Source organism: Suillus fuscotomentosus (assembly GCF_016647785.1).
Source record: "Suillus fuscotomentosus strain FC203 chromosome Unknown F5891scaffold_6, whole genome shotgun sequence".
NCBI classification, from domain to species: Eukaryota; Fungi; Basidiomycota; class Agaricomycetes; order Boletales; family Suillaceae; genus Suillus; species Suillus fuscotomentosus.
In genome coordinates this window covers 720,930-741,881 of record NW_024539518.1, presented here as the reverse complement: position 1 = coordinate 741,881, position 20,952 = coordinate 720,930, and the positions used below count along the sequence as shown (strand labels likewise).

The window sequence follows — 20,952 nt, the reverse complement described above, 5'->3', positions numbered from 1 at the left end:
CTCGTAGTTTGTGTGATACTCTTGTTAGAAATCTCGAGAGCGATGCGAAGTATAATGTACAACACGGACAGGTCCGACAGATAGATGACGATATACGACCTCATGCTCTCTGCTCCAAGCCTCTCTTGAGAGCTGGGAAAGAAGCTTTATCAGCGAAAGAAAGCTATGGTCTCACACGAGTACCTACCATCACATGTATCTTTAGCATCACCAAACAGCATCTTCGTATTTGGCATATAGAACATAGGGTTCGGGACGTCAGCTGCAAAAACGTAAAATAAATAGACCGATTGGCAATGTGAGGTTTATCACGCACCATATCCACTGGACATTCCTCTCTTCATCACAATGACCTGCTTGCTCTTCCATGCATGCAAAACAGGCATACCAGCAATCGGAGATCCAGGTTCAAGGGAGATTGGGTTTACAGTATCATTGGCACCGATGACAAGCGTTACATCAGTCTCGTCGAAATCATCGTTGATCTCATCCATCTCCAAGACGATATCATAAGGCACAGATGCCTCAGCCAGCAAGACGTTGCACTGGCCGGGCATGCGACCAGCAACAGGGTGAATAGCAAAGCGCACTTTAATACCCTTCGCTCTCAGCATAGCACATATTTCGGCGATAGGATATTGAGCCTTAGCGACGGCCATGCCGTACCCAACAACCTGGATCCAACTTAGGGGGTGCATCAAACTGGTTCAATGATCAAGGCTTACCAATATCACATTCTCGGAATTGGCAAGAGCCTCTACTGTATCGTCGATGTTCGTCTTCGTGATAGTGCCTTCAATTTGAGCGGTCTCACTCGGTGCAACAGTGCCAATGCCACCAAACAGAACGTTTATTATCGATCTGTTCATCGCCACGCACTGCGATATATTGTCTCAGCCACTCTAAATCTGGGAGGCCTATGGCACGCACCATGATGTATGATAGGATTGTACCACTGACGCCAATCAACGAACCCACTGTCGTAAGGAGGGGATTATCCAACATGAAGCCTATCCAAAGGTCAAACACATGCTTAAAAGCTCGGCTCTGACAACTCACCTTCTGCAACCAGCGCGAACCCTGAATAAGCGTTTAAGACAGTGATGACAACAGCTTCAAACGGCATGTTAGAAACTGACTACAAATGCTTGAAATCGTACATACGCATGTCGGCACCACCAATAGCAGCAGTCGTCGTGAAGCCTTTGATGAAACTGAGAACCGTGCTAACTCCAAGATACCCTGCAGCAACCAAGGGTACTGTTGGCGCGGCCGTAACAAATGCGGCCATGGTCAACACATTCGCTCCGAGTAAACCAGAGTTAATGATGTGCTTTCCGGGCAACATCAACGGTCTCGAGCCCATTTTTCCAGCAAGCTTCAAGAACGCGACAATGGAGCCAGTGAAGGTAATACCACCAATGACAACCCCGAGATAGGCAGTGACCAGGTGTAGCGTGGAGAGATGAGACGGATCAGCAAGGACACTGCCGATGGAGGTGAGGACGGCAGCGAGACCGACAACGGAGTGCAAAGCGGCTACCATCTGTGGAAGCTCGGTGGCCGTGATACGGCGACCAATGATGGTACCGATTGTACCTCCAATAGCAGCAACACCGGCAAACTGAGCAAGCAGGGCAGGGGGGAAGCCGACCGCCAGAAGTGAGGCAAGGATGCCCGATCCGACACCGAGTATTCCCAATGCATTCCCTTGTCGTGCAGTTGCCTGAGATGCCAACCCAGATAGAGAAGCTGTGGGCCATACATAGCCCATTAGGTTCGTACTCCCTAAATAACAAATGTGCTTACCAATACAAAGCATGCTGCTTGTCAAGTAACCTGCCTGTACAAGGCCGGCCATACCAGTGCTGGCAGCAGCCAAGAAACCACCAGTAAATACGACAGCTGGGATACCGTACAACCAAGAGTATTCAGGAGGATCCGTTGGTCCTGTTATGTCATGTTAAAAGGTAGCAGACAACATCAAGGCTCAACTCACTCTTGAACATGTCAAGCATCCGCTTTGTTATGACAAAACCACCGGCGACATTGACACTAGCGAGGAGTACGGAGAGAGCGCCCAATACCTGAGGAATGGTTTCTGGGAGATATCCTCCTCCCATGACGAACAGACCACCAACACCAACCATGCCTGGGAAAGACACTCAGTACAATTTCATACCCAAAGAGAAAGTGGATACCAGATATGGCATTGGTAACGGACATCAGGGGGGAGTGCAAAGCCGGAGCGACACCCCAAACGACTCGATATCCAACAATACCCGCAAGGCCAAACGTGAAGAAGTTGCTCATGAAAGCGGCGCCAGTCACCTTACCGAGAGCCACTACGGAGCCCATTCCAGCTGTGACTGTAGCTATCTCACGGGTAGCTTTTTGCCAGGGGGTGATAGCCAGAGTCTCAACCTTCTCCTCAGCCTTGGGAGTGGGACGTGCTGCGGGAGGAGGAGCAGGTCGGGGCACAGGAGGGAGGATAGCGCCTTGGTGGGCAACAATAGAACCACGAACGACTTCATCTGTAAGATCGATATTGAAGGCATTGTTCTCTCCTATGGACAACAAGAACTTGGTGATGTTGTTCGAATACAGAGTAGACGACTGCGTTGGAAGTCGTGAGGGAAGGTCAGTGTAACCTTGATCCTTTGAGATTTTATTTATCACGCAAAGCAGATGGCATACCTATGATCGTCACGCCATTCTTCACTACTAGCTTTCCAGGAACCGTCGCTTCGCAATTACCACCAGCTTCGGCTGCCATCTAAGTATAACAGCTATCAATAGTGACATTTTGATTATTTGCCAAAGGTGACTCACATCCACGATAACCGAACCCTGCTTCATAGCTGCAACCATCTAAGAAAACGGTTAGATACGTCATAAATCCTCTGGTGGATACTTGCATAATCGAGAATCAGTTTGGGTGCAGGTTTGCCAGGAATGAGGGCCTATGAACACTGGTTAGCAGAAGGGCCAAGAAAAATTGCGATGACACACCGTAGTGATGACAATGTCGACCTCTTTGCACTGTTCCAAGAACAGCGCCATCTCAGCCTCGATGAACTCCTTGGACATTTCCTTCGCATAACCACCGGCGCCTCCGCCTTCTTCCTCAATGGAGACTTCCAAGAACTCTGCACCAAGAGACTGTACCTGTTCACGAGCTGCAGACCGTGTATCAAAACCGCGAACAATGGCACCAAGCCGACGGGCCTGGTATAGCGGTATCATGAGCAAGGCATGACCACGAGCATCGGATTGTTCTTACAGTAGCGATGGCACTCAATCCAGCAACACCTGCACCGATGACGAGAACTTTACCAGGTGGAATCTAAGTTCGTATAAGACGACATTAAACACGTGTGCCGTGGATGGCATACCTTCCTACAGGACGATATTAGACATGGAAAGCAGAACGAACAGTTGAGGCTGACCCAGCTGCGGTAACCTGACCCGTAAGATATCTTCCAAAGTGATTAGAGGCCTCTAATACAGCCTTGTAGCCAGAAATATTTGCCATCGAGCTGTTAATACTGGTCAATGCCTGCTTCTCTATGCCTAGTCGTGATTGAGTCTGACCTCAGCGCATCGAACGTCTGAGCACGAGAAATACGAGGAATCATATCCATAGCAAATGCATTAACTTTACGTGAAGCCAGCGCATCTACCACGGCCTTGTTCTTTGCGGGGTATAGGAACGAAATGACTGTGCTTCCCTCCTTCATGCCCTTGGCCTCTTCAGTAACGGATGGTGCTTGTACTTTGAGCATGATATCCGTTCTATCGAAAAGCTCATCTCGAGATACGATAGCAGCTCCGGCTGCGACATATTCTTCATCCAGGAACTGAGCCTGTGCACCAGCGTTTTTCTCGACAAGAACATTAGCAAAACCTTTCTTCCTAAGGAGGGTGACGTTCTGAGGCGTAAGAGAGACCCGTCGCTCATCCGGGAATATCTCTCGCGGCGCTCCGACTGTCAGAGACGTATAAGGGATGCCTGTTGTCGAGACGTGTGAATGAGAGGCCTCGTGTTGAGATGAAGGACGAGTACATACCAGAAACCTTTGGTGCCTCTGGAACGGCTTTGGCTTTGTTTGCGTTATTCGGTGACGAGTAAAATGAGCGAAGCACTAGTACTGTAAGTAGGGATATGTGAGTCATAGGCCAATCCGGACCCAAATATCATAACGTCACTAACCTGAAGTGAGTGATCGGAGGCTGCTGCGCTTTGAAGTGTAAAGTGGCCGACAGCCCAGCCTCGCTGCTGGCGGCCTGAAAGCCAGCATGGACATGGTCGGGGTTGACAGAAGTAGACGGTCTGAGCCAGATGGACGTATGTGTTATTGTTACATAAAGCACTCGTTAAATACATAGTTCATGATAACGGTGGTAAATAGAGATCATCATCGGAAAAACAAGGCCCGCGGTATCCTTGCTCACCCTGGATTTCCGAATGAACCTACTAAGCCGCGCGCTGGCCATCGATAAGTAACAGATGGGTAGGCTGGCTAGATATATATATCAAAGCCATCGTGACGTCTGAGCTGATCATCGTCTCGACTCGAAAGCCGCCACGTACTATGCGTGGATATATGACTTTGATTGCAGCTTATAGAGCTCAGTGATACGGTGACAACCAAATTTCATATTGTTCAGCTTTTCGTCTTACGGTAAAGTATGAGATTAAGTGGAAACGTTAACACGGGTGTGCAGCGTGCGTCGCACTGATAGTATTAGCAGGCGGGCCGCAGCCTCCGACTCTCACGGAAACGTCACGGGCGGTCCGACCAGCGCCAACAGCGACTTTGATCATGCACCCATGGAGTACTCGTTAAGTCACCATCGTGTCAAGGACAAAGAGCCGCTTGCCGCAATATTCTTGGGAGTCGAATCTTAATTGCATAGGTAGTATTATGGTGACGGGAAATATATGTGCGTCATCGTATCATAGCGACCCCAGGCTTCCAGCACATACATCATACACAGACAGGTGCTACCAGTGCGCTCAGTCCCCGTTATCGCACCTTTCCGCCGACCTCCTCTTCAAGATGCACGAGGGCTTGCGTATGCGAATGCTCCCACAAGGCCTCGCCTGCCACAGGGTCAATAGGCGGCAAGGGCCTTCGGGGATGGCCACCGTAGCCGTATAATTTCTGGAGAAGGTATTTCGTTCCTGAAATTGATGCCTTGGCAATGGTAGCGTCTGCACGCCCGATAATGCCTTGCAGCCGCTGTGCCTCGGGAAGGAAGGAAGGATCGACCATGGAGGCCTCACTTAACTCAAAGAGTTTTACAATAGAATACTTAAAAACAAACACAAATCAGGAGACATAAATTCCATCGGAATTAGGCACGTACAGGAGCAACGTTGGCAAGGCCAGTAATAGCACCATGCCCATTTGAATACGCTGATGGTAAAAGGAAGTCGCTGAATCCGCCAAGGACAAGGAAAGGCGCATTCTTGTTTGTCCGGGGGTGAAGAGCTGAAAACATCGGATCTGATACCGTAGCCGCCACACGGGTGAGCTTCCCGACATCTCCACAGCTGACCGAAACAGTCAGTACATGCTTTGCATGTATGATTAATAAAAAACTCACGTGAGCTTGACACCGCAGGTATTAGGGCACTCAATGGCGAGCTCAGTGATGAGGTCAGAGTCTAGATTGATACCTCCACTGGAACCAGGGTCTAGGCCAATGATCAGGTACTCGTCGGCAGATATTTTCAACAAAGACACGCACAATTGTAGATTATGACTGGTATAGGGCTCTTAGAGCTAACTTCTTGGAAGAAAGCTTTCAGTGCTTTCCTGTCGCCAGCAAGCGCACCAGCAAAGTAACCACTGGTGATAGCGATGGCATAGTCTGCGCCAGCTGCAGCGGCTTCATTCGCTAGCTCTATAGACTCGCGAGTGCTGCCGGCGCCGATGCCGGTTATGACCGGAACGTTTAATAATCCCGCATGGTCAAGTGCCTTCCTTGCAGTCTTGATCAATACCACTCGCTCTGCATGTGATAGATGGATGGCTTCGCCCATCGACCCAGCTAATAGGGGCCCCACTCCGGCAGTCGCGACACAGACGACATGGTTCTCAAAAGAGGGGATATCTAGATAACTGATCAGTACTGCGCTCTACGACTACGAGATGTTGAGACATGCAATGAGAGAGACTGACCAAGATCTTCGGACTCGGAAAGGAAGAACGATGGGATTGGTGCATAGATACCAGGTTTCAAAGGACGAATAGTTGAAACATGTGTACCATTACCGTTAAGACTCATGATGAAGAAGATATCCGTGAAGGAGACACAATAACTCGAGTTTCATAGGTAGGGGGTATATAAGGACGGTGGAGATTCTCGTTATACGGTCCGAAGTCGGATACAGCGGTCCGTTACGGGCCGTCACCGGGGTGCCCATTATGCCACGACGCCAAGCTTGTCAAAGAACATCAAGAACTGCATAGAAAACACGATCGATGAGTCAATGTGATTGCGCTGACAGGCGACGGAGAGGTTGTCGCTTACCTACTTCTTATGCTTATGGAGCATTATCGCCACCCAGGCGCCGCATTCAACTCTCCACCGTAACCGTTATATGAAAACCTGCATGTTATGAAGTTCAATTGAGTTGATATCCTTCTAGTGTCATGTTGGTGAAAGAATTTTATAGGAAATTTGGTAAAGGTGTCAGTCGAGAGACAACTTTAGGAGATAGTTCGCAGATTTTCGCCGGCAATCAAAGCCTCATGGACGCCTACAATCATCAAACCAATTCAATTTGGCAAATTAGCTTCACGCACAAAGTATCCTGACGTGCTTTGCCCAGGAAATGTCACAGGTTTACCACTGCACGCCAGTACTCATGAAAGTCACCTGGGCCCACCTGTCAATCCAACAGTTCGAGCGATCTCACATGTGACTGTATCTGATCCTCTGTTCTACTGCCAAGCACCTGCAAATGCACCTACGGGTAGAAACAAGGGTCAGAAGGTGCCCATCAGTTTGCAAGCATAGAATGTACTATTCCAGAGGTAAATGAAACAACGGAGACTATACTGACGGATTAATACGTCAAGAAAATCATGTATCAGGGCAAAGGAGCCAATTCCGCACCTCATTTTACGGAAGCGGCTTAACAGCGCTGCGAACAACGATAAACACTTCTCCCAGTGAAAATAGCAAAACTATGACGCCTCCAAATCAAGATACGAACATGAGGTTCTTCAAAATTCCTGATCAAACTTTGAGTAGCGTGAGGGTGATAAGAACCACACACTAAGCATCGTACTGGGGTGCTCAAGCTACTCATTCGGATTGCAATGATCCCGCTCGCATGCCGCCCGGACCGTCCCTTGGCCTTTGTCTAATCACAAAGGAACAACTATCTCCCATCGATTGGTCTGGCTAGGGGAGACTATGCCATCGTCAAGCGCATAGAGCTATAAATGTACGATAAGCTGTCTGCTCAGATTTGACGTTGAAATTTGCAGGCAATAAACCGCCCAATAAAACGGACCTAATAGTAATACAGAGAATGACATGGAGACAGCAAAAGGGCGTACTGTAATGTCAAGAAGTTTTTTGGGGCTTCGGACCTTCAACGATTTCCAGGTGATCGATGACTTCCCGCTCCCATTGTGTCCAGCCGTCTTCGCCTACATCGCCCTCGGATTCAGAAGCCCGCGAAAATACGTCCCAAGGAACACATCCTTTATCTTCGGAATCGGTAGCTGGTTCGAGCGCAAAACGGCCTTGTCGAGAACGAGTTAAAGTTACAACATGAGCAGCTGATCCGACCGCATGACCCAGATCATGCACGATTGAGCGTACGTATGTCCCACCGGAAACCTTCATACTGAGTACGAATGCCGTCGGAGACTCGTCACCCACCGCAGGCTCTAGTTCATCTTTGATAATAGGGTTTTCTTCGACTCCTTCTAAGGCCTTTTCCATTGCTTTTTTTTCATCAGAAGTGAATTCCTTTTCTGGCCAACGGAATTGGTGGTCACTTCCTTTCCATTCGAGAATGTCTAAGGAGTGTATCGTGACTTTCCTCTTTTCGATAGGCCGAGGCAGGGGTATGCCTTTCCGAGCATAGTCGTACAGCGGTCTACCTTCCATCTTGAGCGCGGAGAAACTGACAAGGAAGATATGAAATCAGGAAGGTGCAGGGAAATCACATATTTACATTGGGGGCGCCTGGTGTATTTCCCCTCTGAAGTTGCTCAATGCGGATTCCACGGCTTCTCGAGTGACATGTCTCCAGGGTGCAACACGCACTCGGCTACCTTCACTATCGTAGGTATCAGTTTCGCATCCCAAAAGCGCCGTCGTGCGGTATTCCTGATGAACCTTGGTGAACCCTTGAACTTAGATTCATTGATGATGCAGGAAGTACCTTTACACAATCCAAAAACTCGTTAAGATGTCTAGTCCCTTTTCCAATACCTACGACTGGATGAGACAGTCACAAGAATGAGATGACTCCAAGATCTACAGCAACGGGACGCGACCATACCCAGAACGCCATCAGCAAGAGGATCGAGCGTCCCTCCTTGTCCTATCTTCACTATCCCTCGTGCCCGTTTCCCTCTAGTAGGGATTTTACCTTTACCGCGCGTTTCCAATTTGTCTGCATCCACAAACAAACGCGAGTTGCCAACCAATTGTTTGAGATCGTTGATGACAGACATCGATGTCGGTCCGGAAGGTTTCATGACGGCGAAAAGCCCAGACACAGGTAGCTGTGGCAACGTAACTTTTGGCATCTCGAAGTAGGAACCTTTACGGTCTGCGTGTAGTCGGATGCAACTGACTCAGAGTGTGTAAGATCCCCGAGGAAATCTCAGTGACTCTTTGTGGCACTTTGTTTGTACACACTAACTCAGGGCCCGGTCTAGATCTGATGGACTGGGTGATCGATCAACGTTTCAACGGTAGGCGAGGAAGCGAAAATTGGGTTTACTAGAAGTTGCACAACCAAGCCGTCAAAGTGGCCACAAAATCGCACCAATTGTACCATTATTGCAGGGAAATACATATCAGGACTCGGTACAATAATGGTTAGAGGGAGATGCAACACGATAAGCAGTATCTAGGAAGCAGCACAGTACGGCGCAGTGTGCCATGCGTACTAAGTATTTCCGTTCACCCAAGATCCCCCACAGATGCACCTCGCCGCCCACATCCTTTCCCAGATCTTCCATCTCGGAGATGAATGTCCCGCAACCATCACCTCACCTCCGACCTGTGAGCGTCCACCACACCTCAAACAAAGTAGCCCAGGTTTCTGTGTCAAAAGCCTTCCCTTTGTCACCACGTCCATCCCCGGATCGTCTCCCACAGGATGATTCGACACTGACAAATTCGCAAACCCGTCAACAAGATCAGACGACTTGATGAACAAACGAGGCCTGTCTATCGCGGATGATGTGGTAAGCGATCGGATGGTCTTCTTCAGTTGCTCGTGTTGCGCGGGCACAGGATGTCCCTCAGCGAACGAAGCCATGACTTCTTCAACTGAATGAGGAGATTAAGCTTTCAACGACGGCTGCATACATAGAGAATTGTGATACACACCTGGAATTGCACTCGCTTCAGGGATCGCAGAGCTGAGAATGTCTTCGAGGACTTTCAGGTCCAAGCCTGATGAATTGACGAGGTCCAGCATGGTATCCCTCGCGAACTGCGAGTTCTCCCGTTTTGCTGTCATCGAGGTCAAATATTGGTGAAAAGAGCTGACGTGAAACACCACAGCCCTAAGATTTGAGAGAAAAAGTGGATGGACTAGATGGAGAAGTATCGGTGTGTCTAATGACACTGAATGAGGCGACTGGTTCGTGACTTGTTGGGAGGGAGACGTGAGCCAATTTCGTAGAAATGGGTTATCGTCCATGGGCTCCTGCTTCGGCATCACTTCGTTGGAGTTTAGACTTGTGTTTGGGGTTGGGTCGGCCAGGTCAGCCAGAAAGACGCATTCTTTCATGAGATCTTCCAAGAAAGCGACCACCCAAGTTGACAGGCTAATTAACTGCCAGACAGGCTCTTTTAAAATAATGAAAGCAACTACATTAAATGCTGACTCTAACGGTCGTGAAGACACAACAGACTCACCGAGGTCATATCCCTCTGACTCTTTGCAGTTTTCAAAAGCAGCGGAACAAGCAGAGACAGAACACACATTCAGAGCGTTTCGTGAGAGCATCAAATATCTCTCTTTCTCATCTTCGTTCTGCGTCCAACGTGCCCTCGCTCTGTTGCACATCAATATACATGCACCAGAAAGACGTGAAATTCATCACCTGTAGATCTCAACAGCAGCTCCCATCACGTCGGCCATCGAAAACGAGTTCGCAGTGCCAAGACGGGCATTCACTTCGTAGGAAGTCAACGTACCAAATAGCGTATCATGCAGCATTGTGGCTGGAGTACTTGGGAGAGACAGAATGTGAGAGATATCTGCTGTCGATCTCCGAGATTGAAGTGCAACAGTCAGGGCTTGTGCGAGCGGCAACTGATGCAGGGTGTCTATAGTGCGTAAGCCTCGACGCAGGTGGATGCTAACGTTACCGACCTTTTGATCCTGAAGTGATCCGTGCCCTTGGAAGAATGTAAACTGAAGTCTGTAACATCGAAACTGCACAGGCGAGCAATTTGTTAGGCGATGTGAATATACTCAGAGGACCTGTCCCTGGAAAGTTAATTATTGCCCTGCAAGCGTGAAGATTGACTCACAATCGCTGCTCGTTCTGTTAACAGGTGCAAGAATACTTGGATGATCGCAATCGGGATCATCGGAGAGGTCTGGTCTGGTGACAATTAGAACAAAAGAATTGGAAAGTAAAATGGATGGCTTACAGTTGCAAGGCGAAGAGATTGCCCACAGGGATTTCTTTTGGTTTGGCTGCGCCCCGTGCCAACGCCCCCCCTGGATTGGTCATTGCAACAACTACGGTTGCCTTTCTCATCGCGACTGACAAAGAGCCGGGGGCAACAACTGTAAGAATGCGAGGAGAGAGAGACCGATCTCCCACAAGCCGTGCAGCCTACCCGTAGTTCAATCAGAAATTCGCTCACAATGAAGCAGTAAGGATAGTCACCCAAGGAATCTTGCTATTTGGAGGAATAACCCTGACTATTGAATATGCAACTATGCGAGACTTTGGCAGTGACGCGTCTTATAAGTTAATCGATTGATGAGTAAAATGATTGCTCAAACAACATGAGTGAACTCACATTCCTCGAAATCCAAGAATGATGCAACTAGATATGTCATAGGTAGTTCTAGCTGACCACGTTGGGGTTGCTTGTCTTTCATTGGTGATGCTTTGGGCGACGTGGAAGTATCTGGTTTGGACCCAGGTACCGAGACGAACATGAAGTTGGTCAGGCAAGGCGCAGGATAGTAGATAGGTGAGAGAGGCGCGGTGAGGACGGCTAGATGAAGGTATTAGAAATCTGCGTTTCTACATTTTGGAGGACGTACACATGCACAAGCCGTCAAAACGCAGTTTCACCTCACAAAGCTCGATCATCTGCTCCTCTTGGTAAGAATTCCAATCCAACAATGGTGGGCGCTCATCCAGTTGATTATCAAGAGAAAGTCCGAGATCATGGGAGTTATCCGATGCTGCTCTTAGGGTATCCGATAACGGATAGCGTCGGGATCGCATGGCGACCATAAACACAGACTCTGCGAGACGCGTGCGATCTAAACACACACAATCTTAGATGACTGTGATCGATGACCAAAAGTACAGGCTCACCGTTGAAAATGAAACCGAACGAAGCTGCACTGCAGAGCCTGGAAGTCTTGGGTCCACGGGGAGGATCATGAGCAACTTGGCTCATGTTCTCGGCAATATAGCACGCCTGCACAAGGGGACAGGTCAAAGATTTTACACCTGACGCATAAGTGCGCAAGAAGTAGACATTTAGTTGGTGAGCCTGGGTTACTGTGAGTAGGGTGGGGTTAGATACAGGGGTCAGAGGTCCGCATTGAGCCAAGCGAGTGGTGGAACCATCTGGGCATGTGACCCACTAACATGACTTTTAATGATTTGAATGACGAAGAAAATAGATGATGTCACCTCGCGTTGGGCGCTGACGAACACAGCATTGACTATACCAGCGCCTCGTTCGCAAGCCCAGTAGTCTCTGATATTCCACTTGTCAATAGTGTATCCACGTTGCCACAGACATCCGACGCCGTCACAGTCGCGACCTGGAAAGTATGCGAATAACCAATGGTCATTGGATGAAACTGTGATAACATTTGGAGGTTCATAAGCCGCAGGATTGTTCAATATTTGATCTGGGGATACGATGAGAAACTGTTTTGAGGAAGAAAAGGATCTCCCAAGTATTAAGGGTTGAGAAGGGTGGGCAGTGAATATGGTTGATGCATTGGACCACGCGACGGGTCTTGAAGCAGAGACATCAATTAGATCAAAAGTTGTGAGTGAGATTATTGGAAGTGACCTTTGGAGATTATCTGCTAGTGGATGAAAATCCCACCAGTGGGAGTGCCAGTTTTGTGCATCAGCTTGTTTTGCTTTTCCCTTGGAGGGAGAGTTTCGGGCGTCGGGGTACATTTCTCCTTGAAGAGAACATGCGTTGACGGAACAAATAGATGACAACGGGACTTAAGGACTTTGATCTCCGTATTGAACCGTATCTCCTCCACATCGATCACCATGCTCAGCATACATTCTACTTCAGTAGAGCTGGAGGGTGTACCTACAGAAATCATGGTACAAGGATTTGCAGATCGTATCCTCGTACTTGTTACGCAATTGGGCAAAGTTGGCAACTTGGTGAGGCACTTTTAGCATTTGCACTTGATTCAACTATTAACGAAGGATGTAAAAGATTCAAGCATCCATCCCATCGACGACGCCACTATTATCGGCTGATCTCGATGAGGATTCAACTGATGGACTCCCTGCGCCCCCTGCGGCCATTCAACTCACACCACTACTCGGTGGCGCTTCCTCTGAACATCTGCAGACGCTGCATTCATTATATGCTGCACAAATCGCCACCATTATCTGGGTCGAAGAAGCAAAGAAGATGACTGTGAACCGAAGAAGTGTTGTAGTTGGAATAGCGCTTCATAGAGATGCTGATGAAAGAAACACATTCCACGGTGTAATGAATCATCTTTACCGCCTAGTTAAATAAGATTTTCCATTTTTAGGATACACTAGGGTTAGGGTTAGAACTACTGAAAATCGAAAAAAAAAAGATGGCCTGCTTAGCCAGAGTGGCCATAGCAGGACTGGAAAATATTGAGACGGTGCATGAGCCGGAGCCCATACAAACCGTAGTTACCCTCTGTATGGACAGGGTCGCCGTGCTATGAAGGGTCCCCACGGCCCACAAACCCAGGTACTTGAAGGAGCCTATGCCATCAAGGTAAGTATGAGTTGTTACAGTGTCAACACCTTGCTTATATACACCACAAAAATGCGCACGGACCACCAGTTACACACTTTCCGTTTATGGAATGCAAGCAACAAGCTAAAACTTATTGCAAGCCAGCACAGAGCTTGTTCTGTTGCAAGATGTCCCGAATATTTCGTCGGTCCCTCAGTTCCTTCAAAAGAGCTCCTCAGTCACTCCCAATTGCTGAGGATAGCGCACAATTTGCTGCTCACTTGAATAACATCCTCCCCTCCCTCCATTTTCCTCCCGAGCTTGCACAACGTATCCTCACCCATGGAAGTCACAAGGCAGCTATTCACGGTCATAATGGACGGCTCAGCTTCGTAGGAAAGACTTTGGCCACATCTGTCATATGTATTAAGTACTTAATTGTTTTTTTACAGGACGTCGCGTGCTCGAGTCTTATTATATGCTCTTCCTACATTCCGTCGCGCGAAACCAAAATCAGCACGACTATGAGTATCTCTCTTCTCGTGCTCTAAACACCTACCTTCTGGGCGAACACGTTGCTCCTCGGTGGTCCTTGGGTCGTGTTCTGCGATGGACTCCTACTGTCTCTCAAGATGTTTTACTGGCCCACAAAAATGTAAAAAAATCATCTGCAAAACAGCTCGCAGATGTTGAGCTAGAAAATGCATTAACGAGAAATCCTGGTATAGTCAGAAGTGTCGGTCTTTACAAAGTCATGGGAGAAGCTGTACAGTCCGTGATGGGTGGTGTCTATCATCAATTCGTACGTCCCTTCACGCTGTATCACATTACAAATCTGAAGTCTGGCGATCATTGGTCATGCATCCATTTTGCAGGGTGGTTCTGTGGCTCATCGCTTGTTTCACACTCGTATTCTACCCCATATTCTGTTGCCAGACAAGGCTGAGGGTGTGCCTGTGGAATTCCATCACCAGGCACTGACAATTTGTGAACGCATGGGTGGCGTGGACGGGAACTTGGTTCAGGAGCTTGCCTCAAATCGTGCTCTTTCAGAACTTGAGCTCGAGGCTGTAGAGACAGTTCAGCCAAAAAGAGTTGCGTGAGTGTGTTCTTGGTAAACCTTTTGCTCTGTTTGATTGTCTTTCCGCAGTACTGCTAGCGCATGAGTGCACATGACTCTCACTTTCTATCGTGTTTATTCTATGGATCGCATTAATTGCAACAACATTTTAGTAGTCTTGCTGGCGTGTCACTCGAGAGCAAGACATTATGACAGTGCCGCCTATAAGACAATCGACTCTACCGATGCGCAGGCGTAACGCAAGGACAGAGCAACAATTGTACTTGAGGTATAGGCATTTCATTGATGGCTAGCCATTCAGACACTATAATGCACACGGATGAATAGATAGCTAACAGATCAGTATCTGTTTTCTACTGCAATGAAAGTACGTTTAATAGCAGAGTCGCTCCTTCTAACACTGGTGCTCTCAGTAATATGCGTCATCGTCTCAGCATCATGGTTCTGGGAGAAGCCTGCAGACGAACCAACATCACACATCTGGTTGATATCCTGGCACCTCCGCAGTTCCTTCGGAAAAGGTCACCGTGATCATCACACCTGCTATATTCCTTCATTATGTGCACACTAACCGCTCGAAAGCACACGCGTCTGGTCTTGTGAACTCTGCAACCAGGCATCTTCTAGTCGGCTTGTCTTTCATTTTTTGCCATTCTTTGTAATGCGCCCCACGTTGCCTCGCCGGACGCTTCTCATACTGCCGATGAACATCGATTGGCTAGTTGGTTTTCTACGGCTCGGAGACTTGCACAAATGAAAGTACTTCCTTCGCCGGCCACATCAACGAACGCTTCTGACAGCGTTCCGAGAATGGTCAGTGAGTTTGACAAAGACCTAGCTGCAGTGCACTTGAGAAAGCAGTGGTCATGGATGTCGCATGAAGGGTGCCTGCTTCTATGGGCCATACCAAGATACTGCGTATCCTCGAATGTAAGTTATCATGTCTCTATCCAAAAATACCACAAGTGGACCAAAGCACCCCCCAGGGCGGTTCTACGTATAGCGATCATGATGCAGATAGTATTTGCAGACCAGCCAATAGGACGGTGGACCCGGTATCGCCAATAACTCGATTGCGATGGCCTCGAGGTAGTATCTGCCACTTACACGTCTATGGTGGCGTCTTGAGCCTCTTGATCAAAGACCTTCCTTGCAAGCCGAAATTGTTTAAACGATTCAAGTCCATTGAAGTAAGAATGAAAAAAGAGTCGTAAATATCTGAACGACATACCTTGCAGAAATAATGTGTATACTTCAGTTTTTCCTCTGATCGAAATCGATCGCGTCCGCGACAGACAGTACTTCCCAAGAATCCCGAACCTCCGAGTCCGACTTACATGGTACTCCTTGAGAAATCGCCAATACCGCACGACACGTAGCGCATTTTGATTCTCAAAGTTGTCCAGAAACCCAAATTTGATTAGCACTGCCTAGTTACCAGGGTTACTTAGCCAACTTGAAGTTGATTCACCAAAATCATTTCATTCTGATGCTCATGACTCCTCGGCCTCAAGACTCAGAGGAATGATTGTATTGCCGCAGATCTCACGACAGCTGTGTGAGCTAATATTCGCCCAGGGCTGTCCGTAGCAGGACATAGAACCGTAGATAGTTATGAGCGTCGAACTGCCTTTGGGATGCAGCATGAGGTCTTCTGATGAACTTACCACTGTAGTGGTGGGAACTGGGGTCTCCATCATCCTGGATACAACATTCAAGTTCAATATTTCTTTTCAAATGTACATGTAGAACAAGCTGTCGTATCAGAACGTGCCATGAACTCGTGGAATCAGCGATGTAGCGCTTGCCATGTAAACTCTTGAGTTTGGAAGCCATTCGATAACGTAAGTGCCGCTCAGGCTGATTGGATCAATCGGTCGCGCCCACTGCACTGCTCTTCAAATTGCCATTGCCATCCATCATGATCAACTCAAATCGAAGCCATTCTCTCCGTCATGTTCTTTTCCTCGAGCTCCAGGCCGTATAGACCATTGAGTCTGACACCACATGAAGTCGTTGACTCTGAGAGCGATGACGACCACAAAGCAAAGCTGTATAAGACTTCGCGAATTGTACTCCATTGGCCTCTTGTCGTTGTAATCTTCTGCACGTTCATCAACCTGTTGCTGGTCTCTACCCCTACCTTTCTCCAAATTTCTCCAGTATCTTCAGATAAACTTATCACTCGAAAGAATGTTCACCTTCTCCGTCGTCCCTCTCAATATATGCGATTCGACGACATCGCACGGACGTCGCCTTCTATTCCGAGAGAGTTCACAAATTTCCCCATGTCTGTCAGTTTGGTGGATCGCTCTGCGCCAAGTCATGTTTTCAATGACTATCTTGCGATGCGCACGACACGTGCTGGCACAATCTCACCTAATGACCGCAAAGTACACGTCACACAGACTGTCAGTTTATCTTCCATTTTTTCTGTGTTTAATAGACTGATGGAATAGAAGGTTTCAACAATATTTCAATTCAGAGCGATTGACTGGGGCATGGAAAATTGCGAATTGCACGTCGCCATTCCGCCTGTGGACCGACCGACTACACTTGCTTTATACCGCCTCAATACCACTGCACCACTTGATATTTCAACGTTATCTTTTAACGTCCGACCGCCACGGGTCGCGAAACTCAATAACATAGTACCAGGGCAGGACAGCTTGGATTGGCACAGAAAACTTTCTTGTGCTATGGACGACGTCCTTGTTTTTGAGTTAGCATGTTCGGAGGACGAACCAAGCGGTAGCTGCGATATAGAATGGTGGCAGGCTCGTGAGGAGACTGCACCAGGTTAGTGCTTAACCACTCTATGAAATTCGCTGACAGCATGATTTAAACCTCTAGCTGTCTACATGATCCAGCGTTCCACTGTGTAACTTAATTTTCCTTGAATTTTCGTCATAGAGACGAAAAGTTTGGTTTATTTAACAGGTTTAGACGTCTGATTACAATCTTATGCAATCACACTTGCCATCACCTTACTCGTGTACTTGCGAATGTGGTCTAGTCCCATAAGCCAGACCACTTCCAAAGTGAGTGTGCAGTATTGAAACTTCATCGCGGCACATAGCAGCAGCTGTGTTTTTGCCTGACTTCGACACTTTCAGTTTCAACTACATATCTCACTCAATTCTACTTCCAATGTGGTCGTTCAACCTCGTAATGAGTACGAGAGAGAATGATATCTCCTACATTTTGTGTTTAAGTAACTGGAAATATGAATTCTGTGAAAGTGCCGACTTCTATGGGGTGCTAATTGCACCGGATGGGATCCATGTTGATAGCTAACGTGCTTCTGGCTTCGTGCGCATAAATAAATAATCCACCAATGATCAGGAATAGATTTGCAAAGATCTAAATGGTTTTATGTGAGCATCAAAATGGTGGGGCCATTTTCCAAACTACTGCACATAGGCGCTATCATGATGCACCCAAGCTATTCCACACCGCTCTCTTGATCGACAAGCATCGTGTCTTGCGGAGATTATTATTTTCCGCACTGGAATCAGAGAGAAATGCTGTGAGCAAATGCTCCCGGGAAATATCATATCCGCATAGTTTGAACCCCAAAAGCTGGAGCACCGTTATATGGAACTTGCTGTTAGCTACCGTCAGGTAGTGCACACTGCATATGCCTATGTACTGGTTTAGTCGCAGTAAGTCGGCTCCGGTCACGATGCATTTGCTATCCATGCGGTCACCATCAGAGCATTCACAGGTGAGATGCAACCAATCGAGACACATCTATAGATTAGTTTGACCAAGCCAATTGGATAATGCTAGAGTGTGCACGATGGCTGTTTGTTATGCTTCATTACATGTACCCATCAACTGGTATTTAAAGGGTGTAACTCCCGATCTCACTTTAAAACAACGCATCCTAAACACTATACCTCAGTGAAGAATATCATTAAGATGACCGTGCTTAACATCAACAAGCTTAGTATCTATGCTGTACTCCTGTCAGCAGCCTTCGCACAGATCCTAGTGGTCAGTGCTGCCAGTATTGCCAGTGCAGAGCACCGTGACCTGGGTTCCGACGATTCAGTGGATGGCATTAGTGAGTGTAATCCCAACGATTTTGTAGGGCAGGACTTACGAGCTTCTAGCGATACACTATCCTTACTAAAATCCAAATACAGCTGGAGGGAGGGTTGAAAGTTGACGCAAAGGAGGACAGATCAGCACACGGGGGCATCGCAGGCGACATCCGGGGGTGGGGGGTATATTGAATGTACTATAATTTTGTTCACTACCCATGTACAATGATTCTGATCGGTCCACTCGGCGGTACCATTTTGGTGTTTACATGATCTTGCAGGGCTTAATTCGTCGGAGGAAGAAGTTGGGAAGATTAAGTCTCGCAGTCATTGTCGCTGTTGCTTCGAGAGCGCGCTGGCGATAATTTCGTGAACCGAGGATCAACAAATTGCAACACTGCACGTTCCTAATCTCAACGATGAAGAAGTAGCAGAAGACAGCTTCGAAATAAAGCTAGAAAATATACACCAGCTGAGATGGACATCGAGTGAACAAAAAAATACCACCGCCCTGGTCTCCCTAGCCTAAACCAACCCTGTAGTGGGGAGCGCCAGGAGTACCTGGCCCGTAGTCGGTAGTCTCGTGCAGCGTTGTAGTCGGTTCTCGATAAATAGAGCCGTAGCCTCCCGCTAGAGGTTTGGCCTTGGGTTCTCTTGCAGTCCGTGCCCGTTCCAACCCTCTGTCATTCCTTTTGAATAAATTCTCCGCCCATGAATGTGACTTACTATATAGGCATGTGCGCGTGCCAGGCAGCCGCGGGCTTCAATCGTCTTGTGTTTCAACCTGTACTTGAATCGAATCGTAAAAAAACCATTGCGATTGTAATTATCAGATAAAAGAAACGGAGTATATTCACTCGCATTGCGCTGGCAAGCTGCTAAGTTGTCGACATGTCAACACTAGAGACCGGTACATGAAAGATACGGGCAACTTACATTTGGCACAGCCACTCTAACTACGAATCTCAGACCCTGGCATGACTAATCATTTTTGCGTCGAGCATGCCAACACCCGTCTTACTGTCTCGGTAAGTACAACCCTTTGCTATTCGAAAAGCTAGTGCTTATAATAACCAGTGGACTTGACCCGGTGTTAGGCATTTTCACAGGTTTCTTTGCCTATTACCTTCACGAGACACATCCACGCACCGCACCCCCACCGGACAAGCGACTTGCGGCTCTCATGCAGTGGAAATGGGCAAAATGGAAGCGTGAGCGGGAGGAAAAGCTGGATGCGCTCGAGAGAGGGGCAGAAGAATCCTCTAGAGTAGTCAGTTGACAGCTCAGCTCAGTTAAGGTGCATGCCTCGGATTTATGCGCTAATAGCAGTTGGTATGTAGCAGTTAATTTTGGCATTCTTCGAACTCAATTATGTGTGCAGCGGTGGATACTATCTGCTACTGTCAAGACACGCGCTGCTCGCAGTCTTGTATTACAACAGAACCAGCGTCCAGATATTATTTCGGCTTAAAAATGTTTGGTAAAGTGTTTGCAGCTGAGAATATGACCTGTGCTGTAAATAAATGATTGATCATACGCATGAATAGGCTGTATCAATGCCATGATATGGTCGTGCACCTGTGGCCGTTACTCGGGAAAGCAAGGAGCCGCTGCTGCACGTCATCCAGGACAAGGCCGTGCACGGTTTGATCCGGTCAGAATCGTGGTGAAGTTACAGACGCTCTGCAAACCCGCTTTTGAAGCGGGTTATTGCTAAGCGTGGAGGGATACCTGCTACATCGACCAGAACAACAATGTTGAACTCCAAAAATTAGTGAGCTTCATGTTCGTCTGGTATCGCCTCTCAGCACTTGCCATCGCCAACTTATCGGATGTTCTACCTTCGTCGAAGTCTGTCGCACCCGCAAATAGCACTTGGAATACGTGAGGATGGACTGTACAGGAATTCTTCGCTCCTAATATCGTTCTTTCCTACCAATTAGAATGGACCCTGTATCTCGACGATCGCTCAAGCAGCCACAAGGAATCGTTCGCTACCATGCAGGTGTTGGAACGTTCAATAAGCATAAATAAACAGATGCTGAGTGCTCATAGGAAGGCCCACTCGGTAGACATTCTTGCTCATTCGTCCAGGAATCGTCAGGAATACAAGAGAATTGCCTCTGATCATAATATTATGGCGCAGGTCAAGATATGGCTTCTGTCCATGACATGATGGTCATCAGGACGCTGGAAATAATGCAATTGCATTGATTTCGGAGAAAGGGAGTCTCTAACGCGTTCTCATTGATACCTGCATGGGGCATACGCCTACAAATTCGTTAAATGAAATCACGTCTATCATGATGTCTCACGGAATAGAATTTACCCTATAGCTCTATAGCTATGCACATGCATCGAAAATATGTGTAAAAAAAATAGACTCGAAGTATTAACGCGGGTAGCACGGGGCTCCGCTACGAATGT

General features: G+C 47.8%; 10 protein-coding genes across 10 annotated transcripts; 6 read left to right on the top strand and 4 right to left on the bottom strand.

Moving 5' to 3' along the window:
• Nucleotides 1-100: 100 nt before the first annotated feature.
• F5891DRAFT_1182887 (NAD(P) transhydrogenase beta subunit-domain-containing protein) lies at nucleotides 101-4,307 on the bottom strand (the record flags this gene model as incomplete). Its single annotated transcript, XM_041366227.1, has 19 exons — nucleotides 101-132; nucleotides 188-262; nucleotides 317-674; nucleotides 726-878; nucleotides 931-1,010; nucleotides 1,060-1,113; nucleotides 1,165-1,752; nucleotides 1,810-1,950; nucleotides 2,000-2,152; nucleotides 2,202-2,651; nucleotides 2,698-2,776; nucleotides 2,833-2,861; nucleotides 2,915-2,963; nucleotides 3,013-3,228; nucleotides 3,284-3,346; nucleotides 3,437-3,539; nucleotides 3,595-4,012; nucleotides 4,071-4,151; nucleotides 4,214-4,307. 19 exons carry the CDS (start codon nucleotides 4,305-4,307, stop codon nucleotides 101-103), a joined length of 3,216 nt encoding a protein of 1,071 aa, XP_041231403.1.
• A 358-nt stretch (nucleotides 4,308-4,665) lies between these two features.
• Nucleotides 4,666-6,315, bottom strand: F5891DRAFT_1006754 (uncharacterized protein). The gene is made up of 5 exons (XM_041360437.1): nucleotides 6,192-6,315; nucleotides 5,758-6,123; nucleotides 5,614-5,704; nucleotides 5,374-5,560; nucleotides 4,666-5,318 (listed from the first exon to the last, which is right to left on the bottom strand). The coding sequence occupies exons 1-5, from the start codon at nucleotides 6,295-6,297 to the stop codon at nucleotides 5,031-5,033; spliced, it is 1,038 nt and encodes a 345-aa protein (XP_041231402.1). The 5' UTR covers nucleotides 6,298-6,315; the 3' UTR covers nucleotides 4,666-5,030.
• Nucleotides 6,316-7,587: 1,272 nt separating this feature from the next.
• F5891DRAFT_1125835 (pseudouridine synthase) lies at nucleotides 7,588-8,786 on the bottom strand (the record flags this gene model as incomplete). Its single annotated transcript, XM_041364020.1, has 4 exons — nucleotides 7,588-8,155; nucleotides 8,207-8,361; nucleotides 8,417-8,472; nucleotides 8,537-8,786. The coding sequence occupies 4 exons, from the start codon at nucleotides 8,784-8,786 to the stop codon at nucleotides 7,588-7,590; spliced, it is 1,029 nt and encodes a 342-aa protein (XP_041231401.1).
• A 219-nt stretch (nucleotides 8,787-9,005) lies between these two features.
• F5891DRAFT_1006743 (uncharacterized protein) lies at nucleotides 9,006-12,634 on the bottom strand. Its single transcript, XM_041360436.1, has 13 exons — nucleotides 12,499-12,634; nucleotides 12,108-12,441; nucleotides 11,784-12,057; nucleotides 11,504-11,728; nucleotides 11,254-11,454; nucleotides 11,118-11,194; nucleotides 10,876-11,063; nucleotides 10,753-10,826; nucleotides 10,592-10,702; nucleotides 10,320-10,545; nucleotides 10,132-10,271; nucleotides 9,598-10,062; nucleotides 9,006-9,537 (listed from the first exon to the last, which is right to left on the bottom strand). Exons 1-13 carry the CDS (start codon nucleotides 12,609-12,611, stop codon nucleotides 9,152-9,154), a joined length of 2,814 nt encoding a protein of 937 aa, XP_041231400.1. The 5' UTR covers nucleotides 12,612-12,634; the 3' UTR covers nucleotides 9,006-9,151.
• Nucleotides 12,635-12,713: 79 nt separating this feature from the next.
• Nucleotides 12,714-13,176, top strand: F5891DRAFT_926233 (uncharacterized protein; the record flags this gene model as incomplete). The annotated part of the gene is made up of 2 exons (XM_041373874.1): nucleotides 12,714-12,833; nucleotides 12,889-13,176. Coding segments are annotated over 2 exons (408 nt in total), but the record flags the coding sequence as incomplete, so codon positions are not given.
• A 400-nt stretch (nucleotides 13,177-13,576) lies between these two features.
• On the top strand, nucleotides 13,577-14,869 carry F5891DRAFT_1006739 (uncharacterized protein). The gene is made up of 4 exons (XM_041360435.1): nucleotides 13,577-13,789; nucleotides 13,846-14,197; nucleotides 14,271-14,494; nucleotides 14,546-14,869. Exons 1-4 carry the CDS (start codon nucleotides 13,584-13,586, stop codon nucleotides 14,559-14,561), a joined length of 798 nt encoding a protein of 265 aa, XP_041231398.1. The 5' UTR covers nucleotides 13,577-13,583; the 3' UTR covers nucleotides 14,562-14,869.
• Nucleotides 14,870-16,824: 1,955 nt separating this feature from the next.
• Nucleotides 16,825-17,280, top strand: F5891DRAFT_943362 (uncharacterized protein; the record flags this gene model as incomplete). Its single annotated transcript, XM_041374477.1, has 2 exons — nucleotides 16,825-16,887; nucleotides 16,939-17,280. The coding sequence occupies 2 exons, from the start codon at nucleotides 16,825-16,827 to the stop codon at nucleotides 17,278-17,280; spliced, it is 405 nt and encodes a 134-aa protein (XP_041231397.1).
• Nucleotides 17,281-18,357: 1,077 nt separating this feature from the next.
• Nucleotides 18,358-18,813, top strand: F5891DRAFT_1006731 (uncharacterized protein). The gene has a single exon (XM_041360434.1). It carries the CDS (start codon nucleotides 18,401-18,403, stop codon nucleotides 18,641-18,643), a length of 243 nt encoding a protein of 80 aa, XP_041231396.1. The 5' UTR covers nucleotides 18,358-18,400; the 3' UTR covers nucleotides 18,644-18,813.
• Nucleotides 18,814-19,484: 671 nt separating this feature from the next.
• Nucleotides 19,485-19,970, top strand: F5891DRAFT_628325 (uncharacterized protein). The gene is made up of 3 exons (XM_041372540.1): nucleotides 19,485-19,553; nucleotides 19,603-19,857; nucleotides 19,907-19,970. The coding sequence occupies exons 1-2, from the start codon at nucleotides 19,528-19,530 to the stop codon at nucleotides 19,802-19,804; spliced, it is 228 nt and encodes a 75-aa protein (XP_041231395.1). The 5' UTR covers nucleotides 19,485-19,527; the 3' UTR covers nucleotides 19,805-19,857; nucleotides 19,907-19,970.
• A 214-nt stretch (nucleotides 19,971-20,184) lies between these two features.
• On the top strand, nucleotides 20,185-20,852 carry F5891DRAFT_1006729 (uncharacterized protein; the record flags this gene model as incomplete). The annotated part of the gene is made up of 2 exons (XM_041360433.1): nucleotides 20,185-20,409; nucleotides 20,469-20,852. Coding segments are annotated over exons 1-2 (280 nt in total), but the record flags the coding sequence as incomplete, so codon positions are not given.
• Between the last annotated feature and the right edge of the window lie 100 nt (nucleotides 20,853-20,952).